At 47.9% G+C, this 26,993-nt stretch overlaps 15 protein-coding genes across 15 annotated transcripts; 6 read left to right on the top strand and 9 right to left on the bottom strand.

The window, feature by feature from the left end:
* Positions 1 to 327: 327 nt before the first annotated feature.
* PHATRDRAFT_47360 (predicted protein) lies at positions 328 to 1,917 on the top strand (the record flags this gene model as incomplete). Its single annotated transcript, XM_002181681.1, has 2 exons — positions 328 to 855; positions 931 to 1,917. Exons 1-2 carry the CDS (start codon positions 478 to 480, stop codon positions 1,915 to 1,917), a joined length of 1,365 nt encoding a protein of 454 aa, XP_002181717.1. The 5' UTR covers positions 328 to 477.
* Positions 1,918 to 2,733: 816 nt separating this feature from the next.
* On the top strand, positions 2,734 to 3,467 carry PHATRDRAFT_37549 (predicted protein; the record flags this gene model as incomplete). Its single annotated transcript, XM_002181680.1, has 2 exons — positions 2,734 to 3,215; positions 3,284 to 3,467. 2 exons carry the CDS (start codon positions 2,734 to 2,736, stop codon positions 3,465 to 3,467), a joined length of 666 nt encoding a protein of 221 aa, XP_002181716.1.
* A 151-nt stretch (positions 3,468 to 3,618) lies between these two features.
* Positions 3,619 to 5,195, bottom strand: PHATRDRAFT_47359 (predicted protein; the record flags this gene model as incomplete). The annotated part of the gene is made up of 2 exons (XM_002181511.1): positions 3,619 to 3,717; positions 3,786 to 5,195. The coding sequence occupies 2 exons, from the start codon at positions 5,193 to 5,195 to the stop codon at positions 3,619 to 3,621; spliced, it is 1,509 nt and encodes a 502-aa protein (XP_002181547.1).
* A 390-nt stretch (positions 5,196 to 5,585) lies between these two features.
* On the top strand, positions 5,586 to 6,825 carry PHATRDRAFT_37547 (predicted protein; the record flags this gene model as incomplete). The annotated part of the gene is made up of 2 exons (XM_002181679.1): positions 5,586 to 6,749; positions 6,772 to 6,825. The coding sequence occupies 2 exons, from the start codon at positions 5,586 to 5,588 to the stop codon at positions 6,823 to 6,825; spliced, it is 1,218 nt and encodes a 405-aa protein (XP_002181715.1).
* A 23-nt stretch (positions 6,826 to 6,848) lies between these two features.
* Positions 6,849 to 8,119, bottom strand: PHATRDRAFT_47358 (predicted protein). The gene has a single exon (XM_002181510.1). It carries the CDS (start codon positions 7,979 to 7,981, stop codon positions 7,148 to 7,150), a length of 834 nt encoding a protein of 277 aa, XP_002181546.1. The 5' UTR covers positions 7,982 to 8,119; the 3' UTR covers positions 6,849 to 7,147.
* Positions 8,120 to 8,438: 319 nt separating this feature from the next.
* On the bottom strand, positions 8,439 to 9,107 carry PHATRDRAFT_37545 (predicted protein; the record flags this gene model as incomplete). Its single annotated transcript, XM_002181509.1, has 1 exon — positions 8,439 to 9,107. The coding sequence occupies one exon, from the start codon at positions 9,105 to 9,107 to the stop codon at positions 8,439 to 8,441; it is 669 nt and encodes a 222-aa protein (XP_002181545.1).
* Positions 9,108 to 9,423: 316 nt separating this feature from the next.
* PHATRDRAFT_47357 (predicted protein) lies at positions 9,424 to 10,946 on the bottom strand (the record flags this gene model as incomplete). Its single annotated transcript, XM_002181508.1, has 1 exon — positions 9,424 to 10,946. Exon 1 carries the CDS (start codon positions 10,909 to 10,911, stop codon positions 9,424 to 9,426), a length of 1,488 nt encoding a protein of 495 aa, XP_002181544.1. The 5' UTR covers positions 10,912 to 10,946.
* A 1,153-nt stretch (positions 10,947 to 12,099) lies between these two features.
* Positions 12,100 to 14,721, bottom strand: PHATRDRAFT_51055 (predicted protein). The gene is made up of 4 exons (XM_002181507.1): positions 14,643 to 14,721; positions 13,132 to 14,492; positions 12,393 to 13,055; positions 12,100 to 12,300 (listed from the first exon to the last, which is right to left on the bottom strand). The coding sequence occupies exons 1-3, from the start codon at positions 14,686 to 14,688 to the stop codon at positions 12,570 to 12,572; spliced, it is 1,893 nt and encodes a 630-aa protein (XP_002181543.1). The 5' UTR covers positions 14,689 to 14,721; the 3' UTR covers positions 12,100 to 12,300; positions 12,393 to 12,569.
* A 1,199-nt stretch (positions 14,722 to 15,920) lies between these two features.
* PHATRDRAFT_21538 (predicted protein) lies at positions 15,921 to 16,891 on the top strand (the record flags this gene model as incomplete). Its single annotated transcript, XM_002181678.1, has 2 exons — positions 15,921 to 16,622; positions 16,704 to 16,891. The coding sequence occupies exons 1-2, from the start codon at positions 16,040 to 16,042 to the stop codon at positions 16,889 to 16,891; spliced, it is 771 nt and encodes a 256-aa protein (XP_002181714.1). The 5' UTR covers positions 15,921 to 16,039.
* Positions 16,892 to 17,101: 210 nt separating this feature from the next.
* PHATRDRAFT_47353 (predicted protein) lies at positions 17,102 to 18,230 on the top strand (the record flags this gene model as incomplete). The annotated part of the gene is made up of 1 exon (XM_002181677.1): positions 17,102 to 18,230. Exon 1 carries the CDS (start codon positions 17,205 to 17,207, stop codon positions 18,228 to 18,230), a length of 1,026 nt encoding a protein of 341 aa, XP_002181713.1. The 5' UTR covers positions 17,102 to 17,204.
* An 88-nt stretch (positions 18,231 to 18,318) lies between these two features.
* PHATRDRAFT_47352 (predicted protein) lies at positions 18,319 to 19,873 on the bottom strand (the record flags this gene model as incomplete). The annotated part of the gene is made up of 1 exon (XM_002181506.1): positions 18,319 to 19,873. Exon 1 carries the CDS (start codon positions 19,822 to 19,824, stop codon positions 18,319 to 18,321), a length of 1,506 nt encoding a protein of 501 aa, XP_002181542.1. The 5' UTR covers positions 19,825 to 19,873.
* A 566-nt stretch (positions 19,874 to 20,439) lies between these two features.
* On the bottom strand, positions 20,440 to 21,757 carry PHATRDRAFT_47351 (predicted protein). The gene has a single exon (XM_002181505.1). The coding sequence runs from the start codon at positions 21,696 to 21,698 to the stop codon at positions 20,619 to 20,621; it is 1,080 nt and encodes a 359-aa protein (XP_002181541.1). The 5' UTR covers positions 21,699 to 21,757; the 3' UTR covers positions 20,440 to 20,618.
* A 526-nt stretch (positions 21,758 to 22,283) lies between these two features.
* On the bottom strand, positions 22,284 to 23,702 carry PHATRDRAFT_47350 (predicted protein; the record flags this gene model as incomplete). Its single annotated transcript, XM_002181504.1, has 1 exon — positions 22,284 to 23,702. The coding sequence occupies exon 1, from the start codon at positions 23,529 to 23,531 to the stop codon at positions 22,284 to 22,286; it is 1,248 nt and encodes a 415-aa protein (XP_002181540.1). The 5' UTR covers positions 23,532 to 23,702.
* Positions 23,703 to 24,471: 769 nt separating this feature from the next.
* On the bottom strand, positions 24,472 to 25,785 carry PHATRDRAFT_47349 (predicted protein; the record flags this gene model as incomplete). Its single annotated transcript, XM_002181503.1, has 1 exon — positions 24,472 to 25,785. The coding sequence occupies one exon, from the start codon at positions 25,783 to 25,785 to the stop codon at positions 24,472 to 24,474; it is 1,314 nt and encodes a 437-aa protein (XP_002181539.1).
* A 186-nt stretch (positions 25,786 to 25,971) lies between these two features.
* Positions 25,972 to 26,910, top strand: PHATRDRAFT_47348 (predicted protein). The gene has a single exon (XM_002181676.1). It carries the CDS (start codon positions 26,115 to 26,117, stop codon positions 26,859 to 26,861), a length of 747 nt encoding a protein of 248 aa, XP_002181712.1. The 5' UTR covers positions 25,972 to 26,114; the 3' UTR covers positions 26,862 to 26,910.
* Positions 26,911 to 26,993: the final 83 nt, after the last annotated feature.

Genomic DNA, 26,993 nt, shown 5'->3' with positions numbered 1-26,993 from the left:
AAGCTTCTTTGTATTTTCAATTAAAATCCCAAATATACGAAAAGACATCCAAAAGGTACACGTCATTCTCGATTAGGCGAAAACACAGAACTACGAATAAATAACCAAACGAAAGGATTCAGTATTTCAATAAATGTAGAAGTGACGTTCGTTCTATGGAGATTTTGTATTTAATTCGGCTCGGAAATTTCAGTCAACATTTTCTGTCTTTGTATATCATTGAAACTTCGTTCGTCTTCGTTCTGGGTCGCCAGCAATACGAACTTGAGCGAGTGAAAGACGAGAATTGATACCGTGCCAATAGATTGTGCGTACATTTCCATGCCTTGCGAACATATGGTTCCATTGAAAAAGCCTTGCGCTCAATAGGACCCTCCGGACCTTGCCATTTCCATCGAACTTCCTCTTTTGGGGACAAAGGCATCTCTTTTTATCCGTCTGAATCAGTAAAGAACTAGAATCTGTCTCGTTGGCGCCATGGAAAGCCTCGTAAGGTGTCCACAGCACAACGGGACAACAAATAGCGACACTCCGGAGCAGGAAGACTGTCACTCTGCCAGCTCAGGTTCTTTAGTTGAGCTGCGTAGCAAACGCTTTTTGCGGAACTCTACGGACGATGCGGATTGCAGAGCCCTCACCGCCACTGTATCAGCAAGTCTTTCGGGAAAGAGCGCTGCCCGGACATCTAGCCAGTCGTCAGACCAAGCCGGGGTGCAGTCACTACCAAATACCGCCATTAGCGCCTCGGAGAGTGAGCCGCTCTTGATGGGCTTCCATTCTTTCGATGCCCTTGATTCGATCGATCTTCCGGCCTATGTCGACGAACACAATGCGACTCTTTCGTTCCCAGAGAAGGTACTTTAATTTGGCAGTGTCAAGCGTTACTGGCGACAATCTTCTCATTAGCCTATTCTTTTTCATTTCTTACAGCTGATGTTGATGTTGATGCATATTGAGCAGGAATACGCAAAGTCTGGGAAACGAGAAAGTGATGCGCCTATCGGCTGGGTACTCGATGGTCGAGCTTTTGGAATTTACAATAAAGATGGCCTTGTCAGTGCGTGGCTTCCAATGTTTTTTCGACAGGCAAAGTACTCAAGCTTCACCAGAAAACTTTACCGATGGGGATTTCGTCAGGTGACGATTGATGGGGATGCTGAAACAGTCAGCACAAGCATAAAGTACTTTGGAAACGAAAATTTTCAGCGACAAAGGAAGGCTTTGTTGTCCAATATGCGAAGTGTGACAGCTGCTGGGACACGGCGCGAAGAAGCTGCACAATCGATCGTCGACAGGGGTTCCAAGAAGACAATCGAGCCGGCAGAAGATGCTACAAGAACAGCTCCGGTATCATCAATCGTAGAATCTACAGGCCTAGATGCAGCCTCTAGTAACCACACCTGCCTCCCGGTTGGACTGCAGAACCCTTTCGCGATATCATATACGGAAGCTTTTCAGATTCCAACGCTTCATGCTGCAATTCAGGCATTCAGTCAATCAAATCGTTTACCACTTCCAAGCGAAATAGCGATCTCTCCGGACATTTCCTTTCAGGCGAATCAAGCCCTTGCCGCTGGAATTTTGGGCTCGTTGTCGCCTCAAGTCAACCAACCACAGCCGTGGATGATCCAACACGCCCTGTCAATCGCTCAAGCGTTAGTTGCGCAGCATATGGCTCAACGACAACTCTTCCATCTACCCCAAGATACAGCCACAAACCAATACCTCTTGAATCTTTCACGCATAACTGCAAATGTCACTTCAGCCGGGCAACAAATGGTCCCAGTATCGCAAGCGCCTCTTACATCAATTAGCCCAGCTCCAGCCAACTCTTTGCTATCGCAGCTACCGGCTGAATCGTCTCCACAACAAATGACTGAGACCGATAGCTCAGGGCCCTTGTTGAGGTATTTCTGAGACAGCAAAGTTCACGTGCGAATGGAACACCCGCGCAACCACCCCTCGATTAGTCAAGTTTGCGTTCTGCTTCTTTCTTCACAATCATGATTGGAGGAAGTCACTTTTGTTTTGGAAGTCTTCGTGACATACTTCGGTCGGGAAGGGTTTTATCGTACGAAATAAAATCAGGCCGAAAACGCGATGTGGCGGGCTCGAAAATTCCCGGTTTATGAAAATCGGTCGACGTTGACACGGTAAGAACGCGCAAGATCAATTACTCAATTCGAAGACATGTGCTCGGTTACTGTATATTGCGACAACACCACATCCTTTCAGTTGTCGTGTGCGAACATTCTATTTTCCTCAGTTGACCGGACTAGGTTCGCCGCCGACCTTTCAGACTGCGTCTATTTTAGTACCTTTGAAGTCGGCGTGTACGGCAGTGGATTAATCATCGTTACAACTGTTTCTGTTGCAGAGGAAACAGAGCCATAGCACATGTTGTTAATCTTGGGTCAAGAAGGTACCAAATTAATGTAAAAACAGAGTTCAAATATCAAAACGGAAATAAGAGCGATGATGATTTTGAGATAGCAAAACTCCGGGTTATTATATTACTTCACTGTCAGTGAACAAGAGAACGCTGCAACTGTGATTGCGGCTGCTTTCGTTGTGTACCCAGGTGCCTGGATTTATGTTACGTTGATCCGACAAAACTGCATGACTGAGAGAAAACGTGTAGAGCCGAGACATCACTTCCGTTGGCGCATCCGCGAGAAGCACATTCACTCTCAGTCTGTCACTTATACTGCAACCTATTTTCATATCGCTAGCATGAAATCTAATCATGTCATTCGGGCGTTAACACTGGTATGCATTGTCATTTCTATTTTTTCAATCGATGCGGCTGACCAGGATCCTGGATGTAGTGGGGTTGACATGGAAACTTGCGCCAATGCAGAAGACGGCGGAGACGACGGTACCGGCTTGGCGAACGAACCGGAAGTCACGAAAGAAGTAGAGTGTGTTGCCGGGACGGAGGAATGCGCGAGTCCCGAAGCAATCGCATCAATGGAAGGATCCGCGGGCTCGGACGAGGGTAACCCACAACATGCTGCCGTTTCGGAGAACCCCGCCAGTCCCGCGGGCGATAACACTGCATCGGCGGAGAAGCCAGAGAGCTTAGGTGCGGGTGATCCAAACTGTCCCGACCGTGACCACTTGATGCGATGCGCTGGAAAACATCTTGATCATAACAAAAACGGTAAATTGGATAGAGATGAGCTTCAAGGAGCCATCGATTCTCTGCCCGGTAGGTAGCTAGTTGACTTTTCGATCGGGCTAGTATACATGTTTGGTATCTAACAGAATGATTGTTCGACAGGTATGCTCGAGGAATCTTACAGATTCTCGGAAGCGTCGATAAGATGATGACCAAGTGCGATGTTGACGGTGATGATGCCATCTCGATCGATTACGACATGCATCACAACAGAGAGTCCTGTCTAGCAAGCTGCTTCAAACGCCGCGCATTCAAAGGAGCGTTCTTCCCAGATTGCGATTTGTAATCGGTTACGGCTAAAGCTTTCCCGACGAATATTCATGGCAAGTCCACTGCTACCGCTAACTGCGTATTGGGAATAAACGGCTTGGCGCACTGACAGAGAAGGAAATGTCCATTATAGCTCTGCAATGAGCATCATTATGACTTTTTTCACTTTAGACTTGAGTTGGTCTTCTATTGAAGTAGCCGCAAATTGTATCAGAGCCTGAAGAAGATTTGTATGTGTAGCTAGCTTGGGAAGATTCTCTGCTGTACTGGTGAGATTTACAATAGTTTGCACTGCATAAGATCTTCTGAGGCCACGACCGCCAATCGCATTGACCGTGACTGCTTCAACGATACCAGCGGTTGATAGCTTTGGCAGGTTGGCGGCTTCGTCTGACAGATAAGCCAAAGCACAGCATGCATCTTCGCGAGCTGAATTGGGGACACCTTCTTGCTGAGCAATGCGAGCTAGTGCAGAAAGTAGCGAATTGCGCTCAGCCATTGGAATGCGATTTCTGGGATGAAGTGCTTGCGCTTTCAGAGTTCGTGCTAGCACTTCAGCGGGTAATCTTGACTGCTCTGCCAGAAACATGATCGCATCTAGCACCAGTTGGTGCTGAGGCATTGGTGACTGGATTCTTTGAGAACACCGGCAGAATGCGTCAGCTGCTTCGTGGCGAACATCTACGTTTTGGTCTTGCAAAGCCTGCTGAGACAGAACGTCCATCAACGCTCTGTCTTTGACTAGTATTGGACCGACAAAATCGTTTGAAGCCCAAAGCTTAATGACGCGTGCTGCACGCTTTCGAATGAGCGCATCTGTCTCGGTGACTAGCAGTCTCCGCAAGACGTTTACAAAGATTCCGTCTCCGTGCAACACAAGTATCACGCATGATTCTGGGTCCATTGAAAGACTGATTGTTGTGTTTAGCAAATTTCGTAGGGCGTAAGAGCAGGTACAATCAGCCAGCTCTAGAAGGCCGTTTAATACATCAGGATCCTGCGCCAAACGCCGTCGTGTCTCCATTGATACGGAGAGGTTGCGCCAGATAGCTGACAATCTCTCGTGACCCTTTTGATCAACAAATACAGCCACGTTCGCTAGTGACCCGACGATTCCTGGTAAGTCAAGCAATATATTACGTGATTCTTCCGAAAAGTAGGTTAGGTTCTTAAGCAATCCCAGGGCCTCGAAGACAGCTTCTTTGCTGGTGGATGACGCACGACAGCATCGGAAAAGTTCAGTAACACAATGCATTGCTTTGCTGCAGTGAAGGATCAGAAAAGCTCCAGAGCTCGTTTGCGAAATAGTGTGCAAAATTGACACGATGACATGGTGGAATCCCCATGGGAAAGCATCGGCAACAAGGTTTACCAGGGATCGCCCTGCTTCTTTGTCGAGAGCACTCTCCAGCGAACCAGCGGGCGAAGTCCGGAGCGCAAGATCAAAAACTTGACAAAGTGTTCCGAGCTCTTGACTTGTTGATCCATGCCGTTGAAGAGCATAACTAAGCTGCAGTTGCAGAATGCGTATCAGACCAGAATCTACCATCCAAGAAATTGCCGTCGGATCGCCCTCGATCAGATTTTGAACGTGATGCAAGGCCATCAGGCGTTGCTTTGTCGTCAAGGCCCTTTGCAGATGTGCAATCGCTTCATTTACATCGATCTTTGGTAAATCAATGGATCGTGGCCGTTTTAAAGGAGAGCCGTCCATACGTAACTTGGGCATGGCCTTGGCCACCATGGTTGAGTTAGTGGAGTCCTCGAATTTTCGACAAAAACGATTGCAAGCCGGCCAATGTCAACGTCCGAAACACCGTGACACAACGCATAAAGAAAAATTTCAAAATCGGAATGAGTCGATAAGCGAATAATCGTTTTTCAAAATGCCGATGTCATGCCGACACCTAAAGTGAAGATAAAAATACAAAACCTAGCCCCAGGTCATAACACGTTTCGGCTCATTTTGACATGAAGCGGGTGCCTGTGGTTTCTCCCTTTTGTTACTTCCGCAATCACCGAGATGAAACCATCGTCGGCAAAAATCACTGACTGTGAATCATATCGCAAAGAATCGTTTGTTTCGTGAAAATCGCTAAGATCAGCTGGGAATTTTGGACATTTTTGATGAGGCATGACACGAGACGAAAAGGCGTTAGACCGAGTAAAGTTTCTTACCTACAATGCTCTACTTCTCTTCTGCCATAAGCCAAACGGCAATCTGGCCTCATCTCGTCACCTTCTGGTGGAGTGGCACCAGCAGCTGTATCAGGTCGCACAGAAAGCCGTCTCATGGACGACAAGGCAGTCAGATGCTAATTTCATGAATGGAAAGCCTTGGAATATTGAGGTGCGCGTTGCTCCGGCTCTGTATCATCGGTACAAAGACAGGTGCGGCGAATGGAAAATAACTTCGAGTTTTGGCTTGTCACGATCGATTCGTTCGCCTAAACAATTTGCACAATTAATTTGCTCCGAAATTGAGGACGGAATGGATTGCCGGGTTTCAGAATCGGGTTTTCTCTGTATCACAACTCGAGATCGAATCGAGCAGCTGCGTGCGTCAGGAAAGCTACCATGTCCAAAGTGTATACAGTGGTGCAAGGGCGAAAAGGGTCTGTGGTGGCATAGTCAGCAGCAGCACGGCGTAGGTCATCATGATGCCATGGATGCTGCTGTTATGGTTCAAAACGTCAACGCAATAGTCGTCTATGGGGACAGTACGAGTGACCTAGATTTGTTGATTCGGCCGAAGAAAATCGGAATACAGACTCCGAATACAGCAAGTTTGGATGAGGATCCTTTTCGACTGGCTCAACATGGAGATCTTGAGTCCCTTCAAAAATTAGTAGAGCATGGCTTCGACCCGATTCACACGGCAGATTCTCGCGGTGCCAATGTCTTGCTTTGGGCAGCCGGTGGTGGTCACTTGGACATGCTGCGCTATCTGATTGAAACCTGTGGTTGTGATCCTGCATGGAAACAGAAGGCAAAGCGCTCCTTTGGTGGACGTACGGCGCTTCATTGGGCTGCTCGGAAAGGGCATGTCGAAGTTTGTCGCTATCTCGTGAACTCCTGTAACGTAGACTTGGAAGCTATCACCACAGACGGAACAACGGCTTTCAGTTGGGCATCGTGGCAAGCTCACCGATGCGTGATGCAATTTCTGCATTCATCTGGCTGTAACGTGACGAGCTCGAATACATTTGGCTGTAACGCTGCGCTCTGGGCGGCTCAAGGTGCGGCTGACTCCGCTGTAATGGAGTGGCTGGATCGAATTGGTTGCTCAGTGTTTCAAGTAAACTCGAATGGACACGGAGTTTTGCACAAAGCAGCGCAGCGTGGTAGAGAAGATGTGTCAAAATGGTTTGTAGAACATCTCTTCAAAAAACTACTGGAAATGCAAAATTCAGAATGTGATATCGATTTACAACTAATTGGACCGGATTCTGATAAATGTACACCATCGGATTTGGCTGGAATGGAGAGTCATGAAGAGCTCGCAAAATGGATCGCGTCGCAAGAGATGCTTTTTATTGGATTGTTGGGTCAAAGCACAAGAAAGTATTTTGTACCTGAATGGCTCAAGCAAACGCCTTCTGTCGAAAGCTATGATCTGCGTTGGGAAGCAGGGGCAGGACTGATGCGTCTGCAAACTGTATTCCACCGTATGCATAATTAAAAAAGGCAAGCTAACTACACCGTCGCTCGGCGGGGGCGTTTCAGGACAAACACGGATCCTTTATGACCCCTTGTAATCCTAAGATTCTCATCAATATAGTTTGTTTGGAGCCATCCGATGGGTCCAGCAAGACCCAGTGGAATAGTAGTGTCAATTGGAGTGCCGGGGAGCTTGATACGGCAAGATTCAAATTTGACGTCGATACGACGAACATCAATGGTGCTCGGACGGAAAGCAACTTTGACGGTCAAGGAAGCGCGTTGGCGCACCCGGGCTAGACCGAAGGCCACGACGTTGCTGACCTTTTGCTTCTTAAGATCCACCGCTTGCGTACTCTGTACGACAGCAGCATTAGTAACGAGACCTAACTTTTCCAAGCGATGTTGGATAGGACGAGGCAAGAAAGGATTGGATCTTCCCTCCGGATTGTTGCTATAGGACTGGTTTTCGAGAGGATTGATCCAAGAACGGCCTAGAGAACGCTTTGCTTCGGGTCGTGTTTTATCTTGGGTAGTCCAAATGAGTTCCCAATTACCAGCAAGCTCGGACAAGACTTCGTCATCTGGAGTAGGGCATTCTTCCTCGAGTTGTCGTACTACGCGGAGAATCTCATTTGTCATGTAGGCAGGGGTGGGTGCATTTGGCGGAGTACTCTGCACCAGCTGTAACAGGACTTCTTTTGTAGAATCATTTACCTCCTGATATTCCGTTTGGTCACTGTATTTAAGATGCGAAATGCGACCACATGATGGAAGAGGAGTTGCGGGTAGAAAGGCGCCGACGGCGCAACAAAGAGCAGACGCCAACAGAAGGACAGCTCGAGATCTTCCACTGAAACGGACGTCCATTCTTGTGATGTGTCGTCTTCAGAAAGTTTTCCGGGTCGCCAACTAGTGGTCACCACTTATTTTGCAAACCAAAGGAGTTTGGTCCCAACCGCACATAAACTGATAGTGAAGCATAAACTGCTATGCAATATCAATTATTTGCAGAATTTTTTGATGTGCACCAGAATCATGAATGTAAGATTTGACTGGTTTTCAAGGTTTCTTGAAACGTCGATTTCATTGGTTTTGGAATGTGGTCGAAACTTATGTAACTGTAGACGCACTTGCCTATGTGGCCCAACCCGGAAACAAAGAGGACCGATTTATTCGTACTGTTACAGTTTGTTGTCAGCGACGCAGCTATGTCAACTTACTGTTAATGCGTGCACAATAGCCAGCCCATCCCATTCGCTAGAAAACTGGGAAGGCACCGCCACCTATACCCTAAGACAAACTCATTGAGATGGCCAATATCTAGCTACAGTTTCTTGTTTCCATAGGTTACCCAACAGCTCCCGCAGTTGCCTGCGCAGCCTTCTTCAGCTGTATCGCAGTTGTATGTATTCTTGAGAATTGAGAGATCTGCCGCAAGTTGATTCCGAAAACACTCGATAGACTTGTACTCTATGGGTGCGCATGATATAGCCTTTTCAAACGATACCTGTGAATCCACCAAATACACTCCTGGAAACTGCAGAATTCCTTGTTTTAAGAGCTCAATCTCAAGCTGTAGAGGTTTTCCAACCATCCAGGAAAGATTATCTTTTAGCTCTCGTACGATGGGCTCTTTTGTCTTTATGTATTTACGAAACGTTGGTGACGGTGCCATTGCCCAAGCTTTCCATTCCAAAGCTTGTGCTAAACACATTTCGGCATGTTCGACGTCGATGCCAACAAAACTGGTGATTTCATCAACGGAGCCCTTCCAAGCTTCTTCGAAACCAGCTTCTGACACTCCTTCACGTATTTTTTCCAAGAGTTCGGATTCTTTTATTAAGGAAAGACTCCATGCTCTCAGATTTCTTGGTGAAACGTTGCTAGTGATTTGCTGTTGACGTCGAACGAGGGAAATCCGAGAAAAGGCAGCAGCGACGGTAAATGTACACGTATAAAGGGCCACCGATGCAAACGCGGCCCCATACTTCATGTTTGCTCGACTGCTTAATAAGTGCAATTCAAACTGGGACCATTTCCACCACAGTCCTTGGCAGTTAGTCGATTGACTACGATGTTGATTTTCGGACTCACAGATAATGTAAGAAAGAAGCAATTATTGAACTACGTAAAAAGCGCGCTCTGTTCAAAGTCAGACATGTCACATGACGGATTCTTTGGGCTTACTTTTAGTAACGTCAGGTGTCTGGACTGTTTTTCCAAACTCCAACTTGTCCTTCACTATCTACCTAGTCCACGAAGTAGGTTTCGACTGTGCATGTAAAAGATACATCAATGCTATTCTCTTCCTATAAACGGTCGGCCTCACTGCTTTCCTCAGTGATTCCATCCTGTCTTAAAGTAGCTTCATTGGCCAATTTTACTGCAGCAAACCTACCCCTGTCGACCCAACAGGAGTGGTCAGAATACCCAGTCATTTTATTGCACCGTGCTAGGACGGCACCAGCTATTGCTGCGATCAAAGGGGGACATACAGCATTGCCAAACATCCTGTACTGTTCTTTCAGATGGGCCATTTCTCCTTGGTTCTCTCTTCGTTTAGGCAAGATAAATCGATCCGGAAACCCCATTATGCGGGCACATTCGCGAGCAGAAAAGCGGCGTGGATTTCCAGTAGCGCACGGGACAAGTTGGGATTTTCCCCGAGATACAGAATTTCCATAGTGCGAAACCAATGTTTGACAGACAGTATTTGGCCACGCCAAGTGAGCGGGCTTCCAGTACTTTTCACGGCTTAATCGGTCCATTTGATCATCGTTTATGCGTAGAATGGTATCGTTGGTAATATCGCAGTATTCTAGTACATCCACTCCGCGAAAACCAAGGTCGGGGATGAAAGGGAACTCAAAAGGAGCATTTTCTATACCTTGTTGCCTTCTCAAGCCCACAAAAAAGAGACGTTTCCGAGAAGTGGCAACAAGACCACGGGCGTCACAAACTTCCGTAGTCACGTCATAGCCGGCGTCGCTAAGAGCATTCGCAATTACATTCAAACTATCTTTCATGCGGACGAGGCCCGGAACGTTTTCCAATAGGAAGGCTTTCGGTTTTGATAATTTGAGAACGCGCACAATCTGTAAGAACAAATTGCCTTTTGGGCAATGTAGACCTGGCTGTTCACTAAGCGACGAAAAGGGCTGGCACGGAAAACCTCCTACTAATAAGTCCAGCTGCGAGGGAAAGTCTCTATCCCGAACCTCATAAATATCTCCATGTTGGTTCTTTGTCGAAAAATTTAACGCGTAAACTGTTCGGCAGACTTCGTCAATTTCTGAGCAGAATACACACTCACCACCGAGGGATTCCAACGCTACGCCAAAGCCGCCAATACCAGCAAACAATTCCGCGTACGAGAAAGCTGCCCGTCGACTGGGAACTTGTGTGATCTCCGCACCCGTTCCGACACGTGCTGGCGGAGCTCTCTCCGGATGAATCCGCGCGTCAAAAGGGGGTGGGATGTGAATGCGATTTGATGGCTGAAAATCTTTCTCCACAATGGAAACGCCTTGCGTTCGTAGAAGAGAGCACAGTTCTCGGTCCAACAACGAAGCTTTCGACACAACTTCTTCTGAAAGAATGGGAATCGCTATAAAATCTCCATAGCGATGAGTGCGTGAGCCATGCCGTCCTGCCAGATGCCAGAGCCGAGCTACACAGCGGCACCGAATCAAAACCGCGTAGGAAGACTTGGCAAGTTGTGGCGGTACCAGAAGGACTGGCTCGCGCCGTACGTATGAAGTGGTTTCAGCTAAACTGCCACCAACATTCGCTGCCATTGTTCAGCGCTGGAAACAAAGCAGTCATGGGGTAGATACAACCCAAAATGGGAGGCTTGTTCTTCTGTGAGCGATAGTATTCCGTCGTAATTGGGAAGTCAATCGAACGCTATAAAAGTTGTTCCTTGGTTATCTTTCCGAAAATATGGGAAATTGCGAGGTCAGAAAATTGACTGTGAGAACCGGTTCACGTACTTACTGTTCCTGTCAAAACCGAAATGGAAACGATTGCAAAATGATGCCGATAATCATAGGTATCTCCCCGTTTGGCCTACTAACTCGGGGGAAAGTGTTTCTTATCTAGATGAACTAGTGCAATTGTCTGCGGGAACTCAACCTGGATACGCCCAGTTTTTAACGAAAGAGTGGCATCGGTTTACGCCCTTGAAAATAGGATGCGCCTCCGGTGGCTCAGTACTATAATTTCCTCCGCATCAGTGATCAAAATGGGGGCTTCTTTCGGTCCGCAGACATGTCGTCTTGTACTTCACTCCAGACCCTATCTGACATACACGACACGAATCCCTCGGCATCTATCCACTCGTCGAAGAGACGCGATCTCGGATGAAGCAGTCACCAAAGCTGAAATCGCTTTTGGAATTCTAGCCAGGAAGGACCGTAGTTGGAAGCGTCTGAGACACATCGTGGATCTCACTATCGGAAGCGAAGGCGATGTAAGAACAATTGCGGATGTTGGTACAGACCATGGTTTGTTAGCTATGGGATTAGCTCTTTCCGGTCGATTTGAGAGAGTCATCGGCGTGGATGTCTCGGAACGTGCTTTGAAGGACGGTGCATTCCGACTCCAGCAGGATGTTGAGAGTCACAGGAGAAGAAACAACATTCTGGAAGGCTTACCACTCGAGTTTCGCCTAGCCGATGGATTGCATGGATTAGTAAAAGGAGAAGCTGACGCAATTTGTATAGCGGGGATGGGTGTTCACAGTATGCTAAATATAGTCTCTAGTGTCAGAGGAAATAGTGAAAAGGGGTTGCTCGACGAGATTGGAGTTTCTCAGTTGTTTTTACAGCCTACTAATTCAAGGCCTAAAAGTCAATTTCTGCTCTACAAGACTTTGTTTCAAATGGGATGGATTGCTACCGATGAACGTATTGAGTTCCTATCGTCAAGATGGTACATTTCTTCGCATTTTGAAAGAATTTCAGCGGTTCCCGTCGACCAGCATTCTTCCTTTATTCTTCCAGGGACGTTCCTGGCCCGCAACACTACGGATTCATTGCACGATGTCGAGCGACAAGCATTCCAAGAGTATGTGCGGCATCACATTGTCTGGCTCGAGAATGATCGACGTGTTTCTGGATCACTTCATGATTGTGAGGAAGACTGGCTACACCAATTCGCCGTCTACAAGACACACGCCTAAAACAGTAAGTTATAGTTAATGTATGAAATGTTGAGCTTGCAGCATTAGTTGGCGGTCTACTCAGTATCTTCAGATGCTTCTTTGTTGACCAAATAGGCCTCAATGAAACGCCGTCATCTTTACTAAGCTTCACTCCGCTTCCTGTCAAGTTCCTTTACTCCGTTCCTTTTGGAGATAGCTACCGAATTGCTTCGGCAGAGCCCTTCGAGATCGCGTATGGGGTGTTCAGCTTGTTGAGCCTGGTCCCATGCACGATCTGCGAAGGGCTTATCCTCAGCAGCCGCCAGCAGCAGCATCTTCGCCACTGCTCTTTGTAATGGATAGAGTAACAATTTCTTCGGAAGATGTTGGGTGGATTCCCACCGTATCCGTAAGAGTCTTCAACGTCAAGCCTTGCTTCATCGACGTACCATATCCTTGCATCACTTCGCCCGCATTCGGACCAACGTAATGAATTCCAAGAACGTTTTCCTGCGGTGATTTGTCGACAATCACTTTGGTATACGCCGCATTGTGACTTCTGCTCATTGACAGAGACCACTCAAGCGGAACAAATTCACGATGGTAGACCTCGATGTTGTTCTGGCCGTACTTTGCAACGGCGTCTTCTTCAGATAATCCCACACACGCGTATTCGATCGGTGTAAAGACAGTCGTGCATACATTTTGATAGTCCATGGCCTCCTTGTCGCCACCAAAAAGACGACGGGCAAGATAGAGACCCGCTTGGATAGCAACGGGCGTCAGCTCGGGAGTTTTCTGTCCCCCAAAAGAAGCAAAAGGTAAGAAGCTTATCGACTCTGACGGGTAATGTGTGAGCATCCCTCTGACTTACATCCAAAACATCTCCAATGGCGTAAATGTTGGGGCAATGAGTCTGTTCAAATTTTCCAATGATGCGACGATTCTTTGGGTTTGTTTCCACGCCGACACTTTCCAGCCCAAGCTTATCGGTATCTGCCATACGCCCCACGGCAGCGAGTACGGTATCGTAGACCTCTTCCGTACCGTCGGAGAACAGTACCTTGGTCTGTCCCGTCTCGATTTTTTCCAGTTTCGACGGGATCACGTCTCGTTTGAACCTAACTCCGTGGTCTACCATGTAATCACCAATCTTATCCGCGCACTCTCGGTCAAATCCGCGCAACAGAATGCTGCGCACCGCCACCGTAACGTCCAATCCCATGCCCGCCAAAAATCCGGCACATTCGAGACTAATGTAGGATGCTCCGACGCACAACGTTTTACCGGGACACTTTTCCATGGCAAAAACATCATCCGATGAGATGGCGTGTTCCGCTCCCTCGCAGGACAAGGGCGAAGGACGGCCACCCACCGCCACCAAGAAGCGTGCGGCAGTGATGAGACTACTGCGGCCTTTCTTATCCACCGCTTCAATGGTGTGCTTGTCCGTAAACTTGGCCAATTTGTTAAAGTAGGTGACTTCTTTTTCTCGCAGGCGGACGCGATACTTGAAATTCAGACCCCGAATGTAGTTTTGAATATTTTCTCGCACTAATTCCCAGCGCATCTGTGTCGATGGGTCGGGGACGATGCCACTCAATTCATCCGTTGCACTCGCACCGTTGGGCTCACCTAGGCGGATACCAAACGACGGGGTATCCTTGCGGACCGACTCGTGTAGTAGACTACCGATATGAAACAGTTTTTTCGGTATACATCCCACGTTGACGCACGTGCCACCCAGACCCCAGGTGGTACCGGCGGGGGAGGGTTTGACGAAATCGAGACAGGCTACTTTGGCACCCAAAACTGCCGCTTCCTTGGCTGCCGCCATCCCACCGGATCCGCCTCCAATAACTACGAGATCGTAATCGTATCCGTGGTCCTTCGTGTAGCCGTCGTCCATCATATCCGCGACGGGATAGTTCGGTTTGATTTCGTCGCGGGGACTCATAAACTCGCGACACCAGGCCAAGGTATCGTCGTGACCGCCCAGGAAATCTTCCACGTCGTGTCCATCATCGGACGGTGCGAACCAAACAAAGGGAGCAGTGACCTGTTCGCGGGCCCGGATATCACGCGTAAAGGTATTGCGGAAACCGCCGTCGTCGTCCAGGAGCCAGGAACGAAAACTCGCACGGTCGGAAAATTCGTGAGGCACGACTTTGAGACGCGTCGGGAAGAGGAGCGCCAGCGATCGTAGCACGCCCAGAGCCCGCACGTAAAAGCCACCTGGGATAGATTCGTACACACGAAAACAAGCGGTGAGTGCCGTCGACAAGAATTCACACCAAACGACAGAACTTGACAATACTTTGGAAGCATTGGCACCGGTTGACTTTCGTTCGGTACCGAGAATCAGGCACACACTTTCTTACTTACAGCTTTGGTATCCGGAGATGTGTAAAACCTTCGGTACACCCGCCATGGTTCATAGAACCGGAGTTAATGCGGAACGAAACCTGCGTATGGAACCTTCCGGGCGCCAAAGACAAGCGGCGGCACGTGATGCCGGACCGTGCGCAGTTGTTGGTCTGAAAGTGAGAGTGATTGTCACGAGGCAATGTTTTTGTTCGGGTTCCAAACCTCACTCCCGATCTTGCGGTGCTACATTTAATACCTAGATAGAAAACAATAAATTTGTTACTAATTCACGATAGGGTATGTTACAGGAAAATGATTGCCAAACATCGAGACTTGGTCACGAATATCAAGGCCGCGCAGTTAGCGGTCTGATAATATAAGTGATAATAGGCACGGCACCACTGTACTCACTCCACTTTTCAAGGTTTCACTTTTGAAAAGATCGCACAACACAAATTCGCCCAGCAGGAAACACCATGAGCGTAGGAACTAATTACTGTTTTCCGAATCCTTGCATCGAGAGCCCAGGCGCCACCGAGTCGACGGTGGGGGTATATCGACAAAAACACGCACGGCAGATTTTCTTAATAAAATTCATCCTTGTCAATTCGTGGTTTCATCTTTTCATTCGTAGCTTTTGTTTGCGGTCCAAACTTTGGCGGATGGTTCCGGATGTAGTTCTCGTCAAACTGCTTCATGGAGCGCAGCATGGATCCTGTTTTCTTGGTATACATGGTCAAGCCTGCCGACGATCCCAATACTATGATCGCAATCCCTAGTTGCAAGGCAGTCGGACCATCGGTGGGTGATGCTACTGGATGTTGTGCGGATGCGTCCTCGGGCATGCTAAAAATCTTCTTTCTGGAAGTCGGGTGGGAACTCTCGAAACGGCAAACTTGTACTCGCGTTCCTTCGATCAGTAGAGACAATCAGTATTACGCAAGCTGTTGGACAGGACACGGAGATTGATTGCACTACTAGCAAAGAAAATGACCGTTTGTGGAGCAGTGAGCTTTTGATTTCTGTGCTTTGTGGGATTGATGGGAGCTCTTTCCCGTAACGACCTTCGATCGACCTCACAGGTAATTCTTGACTCGTGTGGCGAGGGAATCGAAAGTGTCATCAAAACGTCGAGAGATCATACGTGACTCCCCTTTTTGCGGGAATCATTTGCGAAGAGACGTCGACTCGCGCGGACGGTCGGCAAGACTGGAATGGATGCACGCCAAGCAAACGAAATGGGTCGACCGGTAACGACTGCGAGGGAAAAATCGAAGGAACATTGGGAAGTGAGCATGACGATTGGCTTTGGTGATTGACAGAAACACGCACGTACCAGGGTTTTGGTTGCTCTCTAGAATCATTGTAGTATTCCCTTTCATTCGTCTTTCAAAGAGTCTTCCGCCGAAAGAACAATGTCGAGTTTACGGAATGCGGTCAAGCGGGTCACGCATAAGGAGCGGGCGCAACCGCAAAGTCGTGCCCATTTAGGTATCCTCGAAAAGAAAAAGGACTACCGCGGCCGCGCCCAGGATTACCACCGTAAGGAAGCCCGAATCAAGGCGATTCAAGAAAAGGTAGCGATGCGTAATCCCGACGAGTTTTACTTCGGGATGAAGAATGCCCAAGTGCTGGATGGCAAACATCGCAAGACGTTGGAAGCCAAGCAAAAGGAATTCGAAGCAGATGTTGGCTTGGACACAGTCCGGATCATGAAAACTCAAGATCTCGGTTATGTTCGGATGCAAAAGCAAAGAGACGCCAAGAAAGTTGAGCGTTTGCAGTCCTCTCTCCATTTCCTGGCGGACAACTCGGAATCCAAGAAACGGAAGCACACAATTTTCGTCGAATCTCGGCAGGTTGCCGAGAACTTCAATGTTGCCGAGCATTTCGATACGCTTCCAGAGCTCGCAGGTCGTACTTTTAATCGTCCGAGAAAGCAAACGGTACAAGAAATTGCGTTACGTGCTTCCGGCTCTGGTAGTGAAGTCGGCGAAGGTAACACACAGATCTATCAGCCCACAAGGCAGGACCTAGAGAAGGAGGCTAAAAGAGCTCGCAAGGAGGCCCGTAAACTAGCAAGAATAAGGGGAGCTGGATACAAGGAGATGGAAGAGCGGAAGGAACGGGTACAGAAGCTGGAACGGGCCGAAGCTCATTTAGTGACGGAAAAACTGGTGCAGGGCAAAGGCCGGAAGCGCAAAATTAAAGCGGCTGAAAATGGTCAACCTGCCCAGTACAAATGGCGTAGAAAGCGGCAAGGATAAACCTGTACACATAGTGATTAGAGGCATACAATGAATTTTTGCTTGTGCGTCATAGGCCATGTTCCCCTCGTCGTAGCCTATGTCCACCCTACTCAATGACGGGGGTAGGGTCAAGGTATGCGTGCCGGCGCGTTGAAAGCGCGCTATTCCACGTCTGCCGAGCTCGGGAGCGGCTTCGGAAGGAAACAGGTCGGTGCTCATAAATCCGTACAAGCAGTTCGCTGCTAGAGTGGTTTGCCTTTCCAGACAATCAGGTTTTCTGGTGCTCAGTGCCGCAGCAGAGGTCGGCTCTTTGCGGTTCGATCGATTCACTATGCCCCGTTCTAGAATAAATATTGCCGAATCCAACGATGAACAAGGCGTTGCGGTTTTTGAGGAAGATATCAAACCCAAAAGTCGACGTTCCAGCGCAATAGTCGATTCCGACAGCGAAGACGGAGACGATGACGATGCGGTGAGGATGTTCAGTTCACAAGCTCCCGAGATGTCCCAAGACATCCGACCCGCCAGAGATACGGAAAAGTCGAACCTTCTCAACCTCGGCGAAGAAGCTCGTGAAAAAGTATTGACGGATCTGTTGCGTCTTTGTTTGTTCAAGGCGCTGGCGGGCCAACCCATCAATCGTTCCGACTGTGCGAAAGAAGCCGGTCTCACAGACTCACGTATTTCGAACGCCGCGTTCGAAGAAGTGAATATCCGTCTCCGTAACATTTTCGACTTTGAACTCAAGCGAATCCCCGCTTGGATGGAACGCATGAAAAACATTCCAAACCGTTTCAAGGATCGCTATTACGCGATCAATGTGCTCGAAGACGACAGCGACAACGGTGCTCACAGCAAAACTATTCATTCGATTCACAAAAGCGCGGCCGTTGAAAAGGGCCTTCTCATGGTCGTGCTTGCTTTGACATATTGTAAGGGCGAGCCCACAAATGATGGATCGCGATGGATATTGGACAAGGACCTCTATCACCTACTTCATAAGATTGACGAGAATATACACCCGGATCCGCCCGTGCCGGGCTCCAAAAGGAATCGTGGCACCGAAAACAAGGATGGCGGCGAAGGAATGACCCCAGATGTAGATATTGTTCTCGCTCGTTTTGTCGATATGGATTATCTGATTCGGGAAAAGGCTACGAAACAACAAATGGATGTTTGCAGCAATGCCGAAGACACTTCGTTCTTTTTCTGTATGGGACCACGTGCGGTGATGGAAATAGGGCGCAGGCAAGTCATTTACTTTTGTGCAGAGATTCTGGACGAAGAGCCGGATCCGACTATGTTGGCCGAATTGGAACATACCGAAGGGGTAGAAGATGTCCCAATGACGGCATAAAAGACCTTCTGACGAGCTGGTTATCATTCACAATCAGACAAACTTTTTCTAGGTGACAGCTTTTTACTTAGAATTCTTGTCTGGTGGCCTAAACTTCCTTTACACAGGGCTCGTCTTCCTCACTCGGCTTAGAAGCGACCATAAAGACGGCACCGCCAATAAACGAGCCTCCGACATAGCCGATCGGTGCCATGACTTCTCCCAGCATTAGAAAAGCAAAGAAAGATGTAAACAGAGGTTGCAGCGAATAGATGAGGTTTGCGTCTGTAGCCTTGACGCGTTGCTGCCCGTAGCTTTGTGCAAAGACCAGAAATGCCGTAGCGACCCAACCTGTATAGAGTGTGGCCGCTCCCACCTTGAAAATAGATTCCAGTGGCAAGGTGCCGTCGGCCCAGCGTTCTCGGACTGCTTCCGAAAATTGTACGATGTCGTTTCCAGAATCATGTACAAACGACATAATAGCGTTCGTACTGGTCGCGTCGACCGCACCAGTTGTTGTCACTGACCATACCGCTGCGGCAACTAGGGAAGCGGCCAGTATCATCTCAACCGTCGCCTTCGAGGCAGTGATACGAAGAGGGGATGATTCTTGAGAAAATTTACTGAGACGAATGATGCTCATTGTGTACATCAATGCCGCGCCTACTGTCAGGAAATCTCCATTCGAAAAGCTCGCCATTTGTGTTGACGCTTGAATGGCGCCCTCCAATGACTCGGAAGTTGCTTGGTGGTCCAGGTCTAGGCTCATGATTCCAATCCCTGCAAGCGCCAATCCACATGCTCCCCACGTGCGCATTGATATGGCGGAGGGATTACCTTTCATAACGCCTTCAACCAAAGGGACAAAGATGGTAGAAAGCTGTACCAAAAATCCTGCTCGGTCAGCTGGTATCGTCTTGAGTCCCATAACTTGCATGGTTGCCCCGAGAAAGAGATAGGTGCCGATCTCGATGCCACCAATGGGAAGATGCAGGGTGTTCAGCTTGGACCAAAAATCTTTCTGGGGGTACGTTGATAAAGCACTGTCGTCCAGGGACTGTTCTTGCTCCAGAGCTAGAGCATCTCTACGCGCTGCCTGGCCGTGTGAGCTATCATCCCGATCAAGATTGGGAAAGACAATGAGTAGAGCTAGAGTTGAAAGTGAAGCGACTGCAAAGTAAGCTGCGGAGAACAGCACGCCAGGTACGGGTGGATCGCTTTCGTACAATACTCGAACCACCGGTACGTATGTACCCCATACAACGGGGACGCTGAAGAGTGCTAGAAAACCCATATTCTTTTCGGACAATCCGAACCTTGGGGCATCCAAATACGGAGCAATCGGTGTATCACTGAATACGGAGAGCACACCACTGTCCGTCCTTCTTGTCGACTCTTTGTAAGAAGAAGATTGTAGATGCGTCGGCCGCTTGAATTGCCGTGACTGGAGTAGAGACGATACCCTGTGTTTCGATGATGCGGGATAATTTCTAGCAGCAAGAGGATGGTGTTGTTGAGTGGACCTTTGGAAGGCACTAGCTGCCATAGTCGATGACACTACAATTACAAAGGAGAGTGCTGATGCACTTCTCTTGGTGATCATGAAAGCAACCATGTTGTAAGAACTTATGCTCCAACAGTCTGTCTGTATATGTTACAATCGGTGATGGAAACTGTGCGCGTCCCCGTGTTCTGGAACAACACGACAAAACAGATCGCATGAAAGTGCAAGATGACCGGTGAACGACACTTTTTACATCGGCCTTGTCGCCAACAGACGATAAAAATGGCCAGTGAAGAAATTCTTGGAAAACGTGAGTGCCGGTCACGGCTCCAAACCCTAATCACTACTTGAGCTGCATGTCGGTGGAGACAACCAAACCCAATGAGAGGGAACCTATTTGTTATTTCATCAGACAAACTGACACGTCGACCATATACAGCCATACATTCCAGTAAATTAGTAACGTAAATTCTCGGAATTCCGGAAGTCTCATCGGAATTCCAAATTTACCAACCCAAACCCACAATAGCTCTCCAACTCGAGCAATATCGGATACTAGCTAGTAGAGCCTGACTGTAACGACAATCGCTGTGAATGTCGTTTTTTTAGACTCCGCCAATCCACCTTGCGTTCTATCATCTCCCTAGCTGTTACTGTAAGTGAGATTTTACCAGCTGATGACTGTGAAGAGGGATGGAAGCGAACTATCAAATTATTCTCTATAAGCTTCTTGATCCCCGTAAGCCCACCGTTTAATTGAGTCTTGTTGCATGTGCTTTACATTCCTGCCAATTAACACAGGAACATATCTGTTCGGCTTTCACAAAGATAGCCTCATGCAAAAATGACAATCATCTCTGCCTTACACAAAAGAATCTATGCAGTCTTCAAGCTCTTCGTCCCCATCAAACTGATTTGTGGGTCTTGACTGCATCAATTTGGACAAGCTTTCGTTGGGGAAGAATAACTCCCATGAGCTTCTTTCCGTAAACTACTCCGGTGTCAAGGCCCAATGTCCATTTATCCTTACGTTGCTGCAGTCCTCTGCGTGCATCGTGTCCAAATATCACGCGTTCAGGACCTTTCCATACGTCGGCCCACAAAAATCGCTCCTTAGAATCCTCGTTGCTTCGTTTGCAGTAGAAAAATCTGTGGCTATCGGAGTCCTTTTCCACTTCTCGAATAGTGATCATGGTCTCGATGGATTGATCCTTGAGCAGAACGCCTGGTATGAGTCCTGCATGTACAATAAGTGTATCCATCTCTTCTCCGAGTACCACCGCTGGTATACGGATTGTGTACGGCAAGTTCGCCATCCACAAGACATCTTCGTCAGATAAAACATTTGTGTTCGAAGATCCGGTCTTATCGATACCAAATATCCAGTGATACCTGGCTTTTCTTTGCCGGCATTCGTCACCTAAAGCAGCTGCTAAAGCACCATCGTCGTGGTTACCTCTCACACAAAGCCAGTTGGGAGACGCACGAACGTGCCGAATCACATTTGTCGAATCCGGTCCTTTGTTGCATAGATCACCCACCAAAATCACGTATTGAAACTGCAAACCGCCATTCTCTTGAACGGCTTTTTCGTGTAAACGTAGCAGTTCGTGAAAACAGCCGTGTACATCCCCAATTACTAAAATTCCTTTTTTGTCATTGTTTTTGTCGACTTGTGGCAAAATGAGATGCATCTTTTTCGGTTTGGGAATTTGATGATATTTTTGAAAATGGATATCTGCAGGTGTTCGGTTTGATCGATATTGTGGACGGCACACATCGGTTGAATCATTTGTGTCCTTAGAAACGGATAGGACAGACTGGTTGTCGCATCTTGTCAAAGAATTTTCTGGCCAAGGTCGCCAGACCGAAATGAGATCGTAGTAGTTTCGTTCCGGAGCAACCTTCACTACGAATGGGTTGGAGTAGACCAACGAAAGTGCCAAAGGGATAAGACGTTCATGTGTCAACCGAGAAGACTTCATAAGACGCTGAGGAGGGTGATAGCAAATTCACCTCATCGTACCTACATGGATTGCTCTTCCACGCCACTATGGCAGCAAGGTATTCCTTCTTGGCAATCGGCGTTCGGTCTGTCGCAGTCAACCCCGTGTCTTTCTGTGTCCGGAGAGCTGACAGTGGGCTTCAATGCTGACGTAGATAGAATGACAGACAGACACACAGAGGGCAGTCTTTGCGGGTCAGCAAACTTCAATAGTCAAATTGCTTTCGAGCTCGGGTACGTAGGACATTCTATTCGCGTTTCGATATGTTATTATCTTATTGTCTGACATAAGTTCTGATTTTTTAAAATTTTAACTCCTATGAAGATGTCTTCTGCCTTTTTCATGTGCTATTTTTATTTCTGGATTACAGCTGGCGGTGAGGTGCTCGGGATCTGTGTTATCAGAAGTGGCGTAGTACTGAAATTCAAACCACCGGTTATTTCTGCTACATACCTTACCTGAAAAAAAAGCGAAATTCGACCCTATGTGCATCGTACGTTTGCATGTAAACGGCGCTTTACTTTAGTTGAGGTTTTCTAATCTTGTTAAAGGTAAGGCTCCCTTTTAGGGATTTTTAGCCAGTTCCCGCAGCAGATCTACTTCATCATCATCCAAATCAAATATTAATTGGCGAAACGACCTGCCTTTTGCTGACAATATAGATCTTGCTCCTTTCGTCGGAAATTCACTTCCGGAAGATGACAGTACTTTTATGAGATGCTTTGACTCCACCTTTTCATCATGTCTACAGAAGCCTTTTGCGGGCTCCATTTTACTACGGCTTTGACTCCCTGATGCATGAGCAGACCCATAACGGCCCATTGCTATGTGTTGTTCTCGTTGTGTCGACGAGCGATTCTTGCGGGATTGCGGCACCATTTTGAAGTCGTCATGTTGAAGAATTGGCGGCATAATACGCGGTGGAACAACGCCGGCAGCTTGTCCTAGGGACGTGGCTCGCTTATTGCAGACTCGGTTTGTAGAGGACTGCTCATGAGTGAAAGGAAGGCTAACAAATCCACTAGGTTGTGCCCCGCTGTACCATCTCTCTGTGGAACGAGCCCGATCCACTACGCGACTTTCTTGTAAACCATGCGGAAGGGTGTCTTCACTTTGATGAACATTACACCCAACAGTACCATTTCCTGGCCTTGCGACATACACAGTGGGAATTGGAAGACTCTTTCCTTTTGTTGCTTGTCCTTCTTTCGGAGTATGGAGGAGCGGATTGCTGCTGAAGTCATATTCGCTGCACGTGGCTCTATCTTGCCCAACATGATTGACTACGTTCGTTTCTGACAAATCTAGATGCTGGCTGTTCCACTGTTTGATTGCTATTTTGTATTTTGCTTGCTCACATTCTGCCTGTTGATTGAAGGTATGCCGGGTACTATCATCAATCATCTTCCATTTGGCTGCAACCGCTCGCGCTAGCCCTGCAAATCCCATTTTTCGGGGAGGTCTACGTAAAGTCGTCGATTGCTTTGTATAATGCTTCTTCTGTCTGCCACTGGCAAGGACGCCACAGGCAATAAGCTGCTTCCTTTCGTGTGCAAAAAACAAATTATACGCAGAAAGCGGCCGCTTGGGCATCCCGGGGGGCTTCTTCCATTTCCCTGTCTGCTTGGGCTGCTTTTTCAGCTTCGAATCGGCGCAAGCTTGGCCAGACGTCTGTTTCGACAATTGACTGTTCCCTGGACCGGAAACTCTTCTTTCACTGCTGGTTGAAAAGTAGTCTTTAGTATCACGGTTCTTGTGGCTCGGGCTTTCGTCGCAGTTGCAGCTTTCTTCGTCGAGCGCCCCCCAGTCCATTTTAGATTAACAGAAACCTCTGTACGGACTAGCTTTTAGAAATACAAGAAGTGAGTTACGGTTGTCGCAAAATACTTGTACAAGACCAAAAATTCAGCAGTTGGTTTCGTGGATACGTGGATTTGGTTTGCCCTACGGTGTGCATCAGACAATTACGGTAGTGCCATTATGCAATGACTTTAGTTGTCGGCAGAAGGAGAGACAATATGCGATGCCACGACCTGGATCATGTACATATCTTGCTGTTAGGCATTTTATTCGTTGCGAAAGAAATTCATCTTGCACCGTCAACGCGTAGGGATTCATTTTCAGCTTCAAGAACTCCTCCTGTCTATAATGTGTGTCCTACGGGATTCAACATGGTCAATAAGTCCTTAGCTTTGGCACACTTAAAGACTTTCCTTTTTGGTCCAATCAATAATTGCCTAGAAACTTTTCTGAGAAGTAGAAAAGATTGTCATACGCATTCATCGAGAAACATGACTATGACAGTGATCTACTCGAATCTGAAAAACACAGCTACACTGCATTGTTTTATAAATTAAGGTAATATGCATTGGACGAAAGCAATTGGCTGACAAAGGCGAGTGATCTGCAGAGTCTAATATAAATGTGCGAATAAAATGTTTTTACTGCTGATGTTACGGAGCAGTTTTACGATCTTTCTGAATGTGCCACTTCCCAACAGCGCTTCATTAATATGGCCTGCTCCTTCGTCCGCCCGCACGGCATAGAATTGACATCACACGTGTGGAGTACCTCAGAAAGCCAATTTTTTATACAAGAATTACAAGAGTGTTTCTTGTGCTTTTACCATGAACAGATTGCAGAGCAACAGGCGCGCACTTGTTCCTTCTTCTATGTCTATGTTGCTGTCGGCGCACTTGCTCGGCAAATGCTTCCGCTGTCAAAGGTCTAGCACTGTACTAGCTGAATTCATTCACCATTCCCCCGATCGGAGATCGACCATTTGCGTAGATCCAGGATACCTTGATTCCAAAACCGCAATTCTGAGCTCGTTCATGATTCGACTCCAGTTGCTGGCGGTCGTCAAGACAAAGTCATTGGCTTCCATAGCGACTAGCAACGAGCCAAGCGCGGCCAGTCCGGGGCGACCATTCAGCTCCCTGGACATTTTGGGTGACCCGTTGTAAGCCTCGATGCGATGCGGAAGCATTTCGTGAAAGTACGCGTCGACGTATACATTCCAGTCTACCGGTGCTGCCTCCTGAAAGGCTCGTAGCGCTTTCGGATCTTCGGTCGCCAGCAAGATATGCACGTGCTTTCGACCTCGATTGCTAAGGATATGCTGGACGGCATCCAGGTATTTTTGCACCGGTACGAGAGCCATTTCGTTAGCTTTGTCGCCCCATCGCATATGGACCGTAATGAGGTCGTTAGGTGCAACGCCACTGGGAAAGACCCGTTTCATTTGTCGCTGTGCCTCGTACTGTACTTTGGCAGAAATGCCGGAAAATAAAAACTCCATTGATGAGGAACGTATCTCGGCAATACTATAGCTTTCCGCAAGTGTAGGGCAATCCATTCCAACCCGACCTCGTCCTCTGGCCAGATTGTAGGTCTGGGAGTGATTGTTCGGTGAAAGAGCCAACTCATGGGTACAATTTGGTTCTGACTTAGGAAAGTAGCACTGCATTGTGTGCTCGTTTTCTGGTAAAGGCAGGCCATCGGCAATCGCATCTGAGCCGTGTGCTGCTTTCGAACAGCTTTCGACATCCCACCATAGCCAAGAGTGAATGGTGTGTATCCTGACATTGGCTTCCAGAGCGTTACACAGGGCTTGACTCCATACATGCAAGTCACTGCCGAGACCGAAGCGATTACGGTACCAAAAATGGCCAGCAGGTAGAGAACAATTGGCTTGGTGCGCTGCCATTTGTTTCGCCAACGTTGTCTTTAAGCTCAAATTTGTCCAATCGAAGCGTAGCTTGGGTAACGTTTGATGTTTTTCACTAGATTCTGGTACATACGATGCAGTCCATGAGCTGTTGTGGGTACAAGCTTGTTGAGAAATGATAGTGTTGCCGTGTGGTATCCAGAAAGATGGCGGGCCCTGGTTCTGGGGGCGGTACAGGTCAGTCAGCTTGCGGGCTTGAAATCCACCCAATATCCACAACCTTTGGACCACAACAACCACCAAGAATAAACTCAGACTAGATTTTCTATGAAATGCAATAAAGCGTTGACGCATGGAGGCTTCTGCAAACGGAAACCGTCTCCTACGGTTCGCCATGGTGGAGAGGAAAATGTGATATTGCCGGTTCGTGATTTTGGCAGGGCCTGGCGCGCGTGATAATTTGAAATGACGATTCCATATTAGCTGGTCGTGCTTCTATAAGTTGCAGTTTGGTTACAATCTCGAGTGGATGGTGCTCGGGCTGACGCAACGTCCAAACTGTCAATGGACAGTCAAGTAAGGCCCTGTCGAAGGACGAGGCTGGAATCAACACCGGAATATAGCCAACTGTGAAGATAAAACGAGGACACCTTTGCCCCTCTGGATTGACTAACTGGTTCCGATTATTCACTCGGTCCAACAGGAGACCATCCAATTATCGAAGTATGATTTCGAGAACATTGCTAGTGACATTACTCGTTTCATGCAGTCTGGGGGAAGCGTTCGTTGGGGCACCAGCGTTGCGGCCATTTCTGCGGGCTGTCGACGGATACGGCGTTCCTGTAAGCGCCAGGCCTGCCAAACGCCGCCGGCGCAAAACCGCTGATCCCGATTCTCCAAGGAGAACACCAATGGACGATAGCAACGGTAGCGACCTTCCCGAATTTGATTTGGGCGACGATGTTCAGGATACGAACGCAGCCCCTTCGATGAAGAAAGGTGCCAAACCTTCGAGCATCATGAGTAACGATCCCTTTGCCAGCGAATCTATTTCCGTCAACATGATGGGGTCTGCCAGCAAGAATACAAAATCCGTCAGTCAACTCATCGCCGACCGGTCCCTGGAACGGAAGCTAGAATTTGACGCAGCAGAAGCAGACGAATCGTTGCCGGATTTGGTGGAGCTCGGCAAAGCGTCCCGATCCGGAGAAGATGCACCAGTTGGCAAAAAACGGGCTCGCAAAGAGGCACGAATTGCCGTTGCAGCAGCCGCGAAAGAAGAAAAAGAAGAAAATAGTATTTTTAGCGTTCTACAAAATCTCCCGTTCATTACCGAGAACGGAAAAATTTCGCCTTTAAAGCTCTTGGAAAATGGGACATGGACCGGTATCTTCCTTCTCGTGGCATGGGAAATATACATCAATACTCCGTTGTTTGACCGAGCAGCACCCATGACACCAGTGGTTTACTAATTGTGTAGTTTACAGCCATGAAGCTAACCGTCAGGAACTGCTTTCTTCCAAAACCTATAGTTCATGTATTCTATTCCATATCGTACAAACTAAATGGTTCTATATGCAATCCTTTAATCGACGTCAAAATTT

Source organism: Phaeodactylum tricornutum, chromosome 13, assembly GCF_000150955.2.
Source record: "Phaeodactylum tricornutum CCAP 1055/1 chromosome 13, whole genome shotgun sequence".
NCBI lineage: Eukaryota > Bacillariophyta > Bacillariophyceae > Surirellales > Neidiaceae > Phaeodactylum > Phaeodactylum tricornutum.
The sequence above is the reverse complement of the archived record's forward strand: the minus strand, read 5'-3'. Positions and strand labels throughout refer to the sequence as shown.

Coding starts and splice junctions, on each gene's coding strand:
- PHATRDRAFT_51055 (XM_002181507.1), bottom strand. CDS start 14,688: ATGGCGGGTGTACCGAAGGTTTTACACATCTCCGGATACCAAAGCT. Junction 14,493..14,642: donor CATCTCCGGATACCAAAGCT/GTAAGTAAGAAA, acceptor AATCTATCCCAG/GTGGCTTTTACGTGCGGGCT. Junction 13,056..13,131: donor CCATTGGAGATGTTTTGGAT/GTAAGTCAGAGG, acceptor TTTGGGGGACAG/AAAACTCCCGAGCTGACGCC.
- PHATRDRAFT_47351 (XM_002181505.1), bottom strand. CDS start 21,698: ATGAAGTCTTCTCGGTTGACACATGAACGTCTTATCCCTTTGGCACTT.
- PHATRDRAFT_47348 (XM_002181676.1), top strand. CDS start 26,115: ATGATTTCGAGAACATTGCTAGTGACATTACTCGTTTCATGCAGTCTG.
- PHATRDRAFT_47358 (XM_002181510.1), bottom strand. CDS start 7,981: ATGGACGTCCGTTTCAGTGGAAGATCTCGAGCTGTCCTTCTGTTGGCG.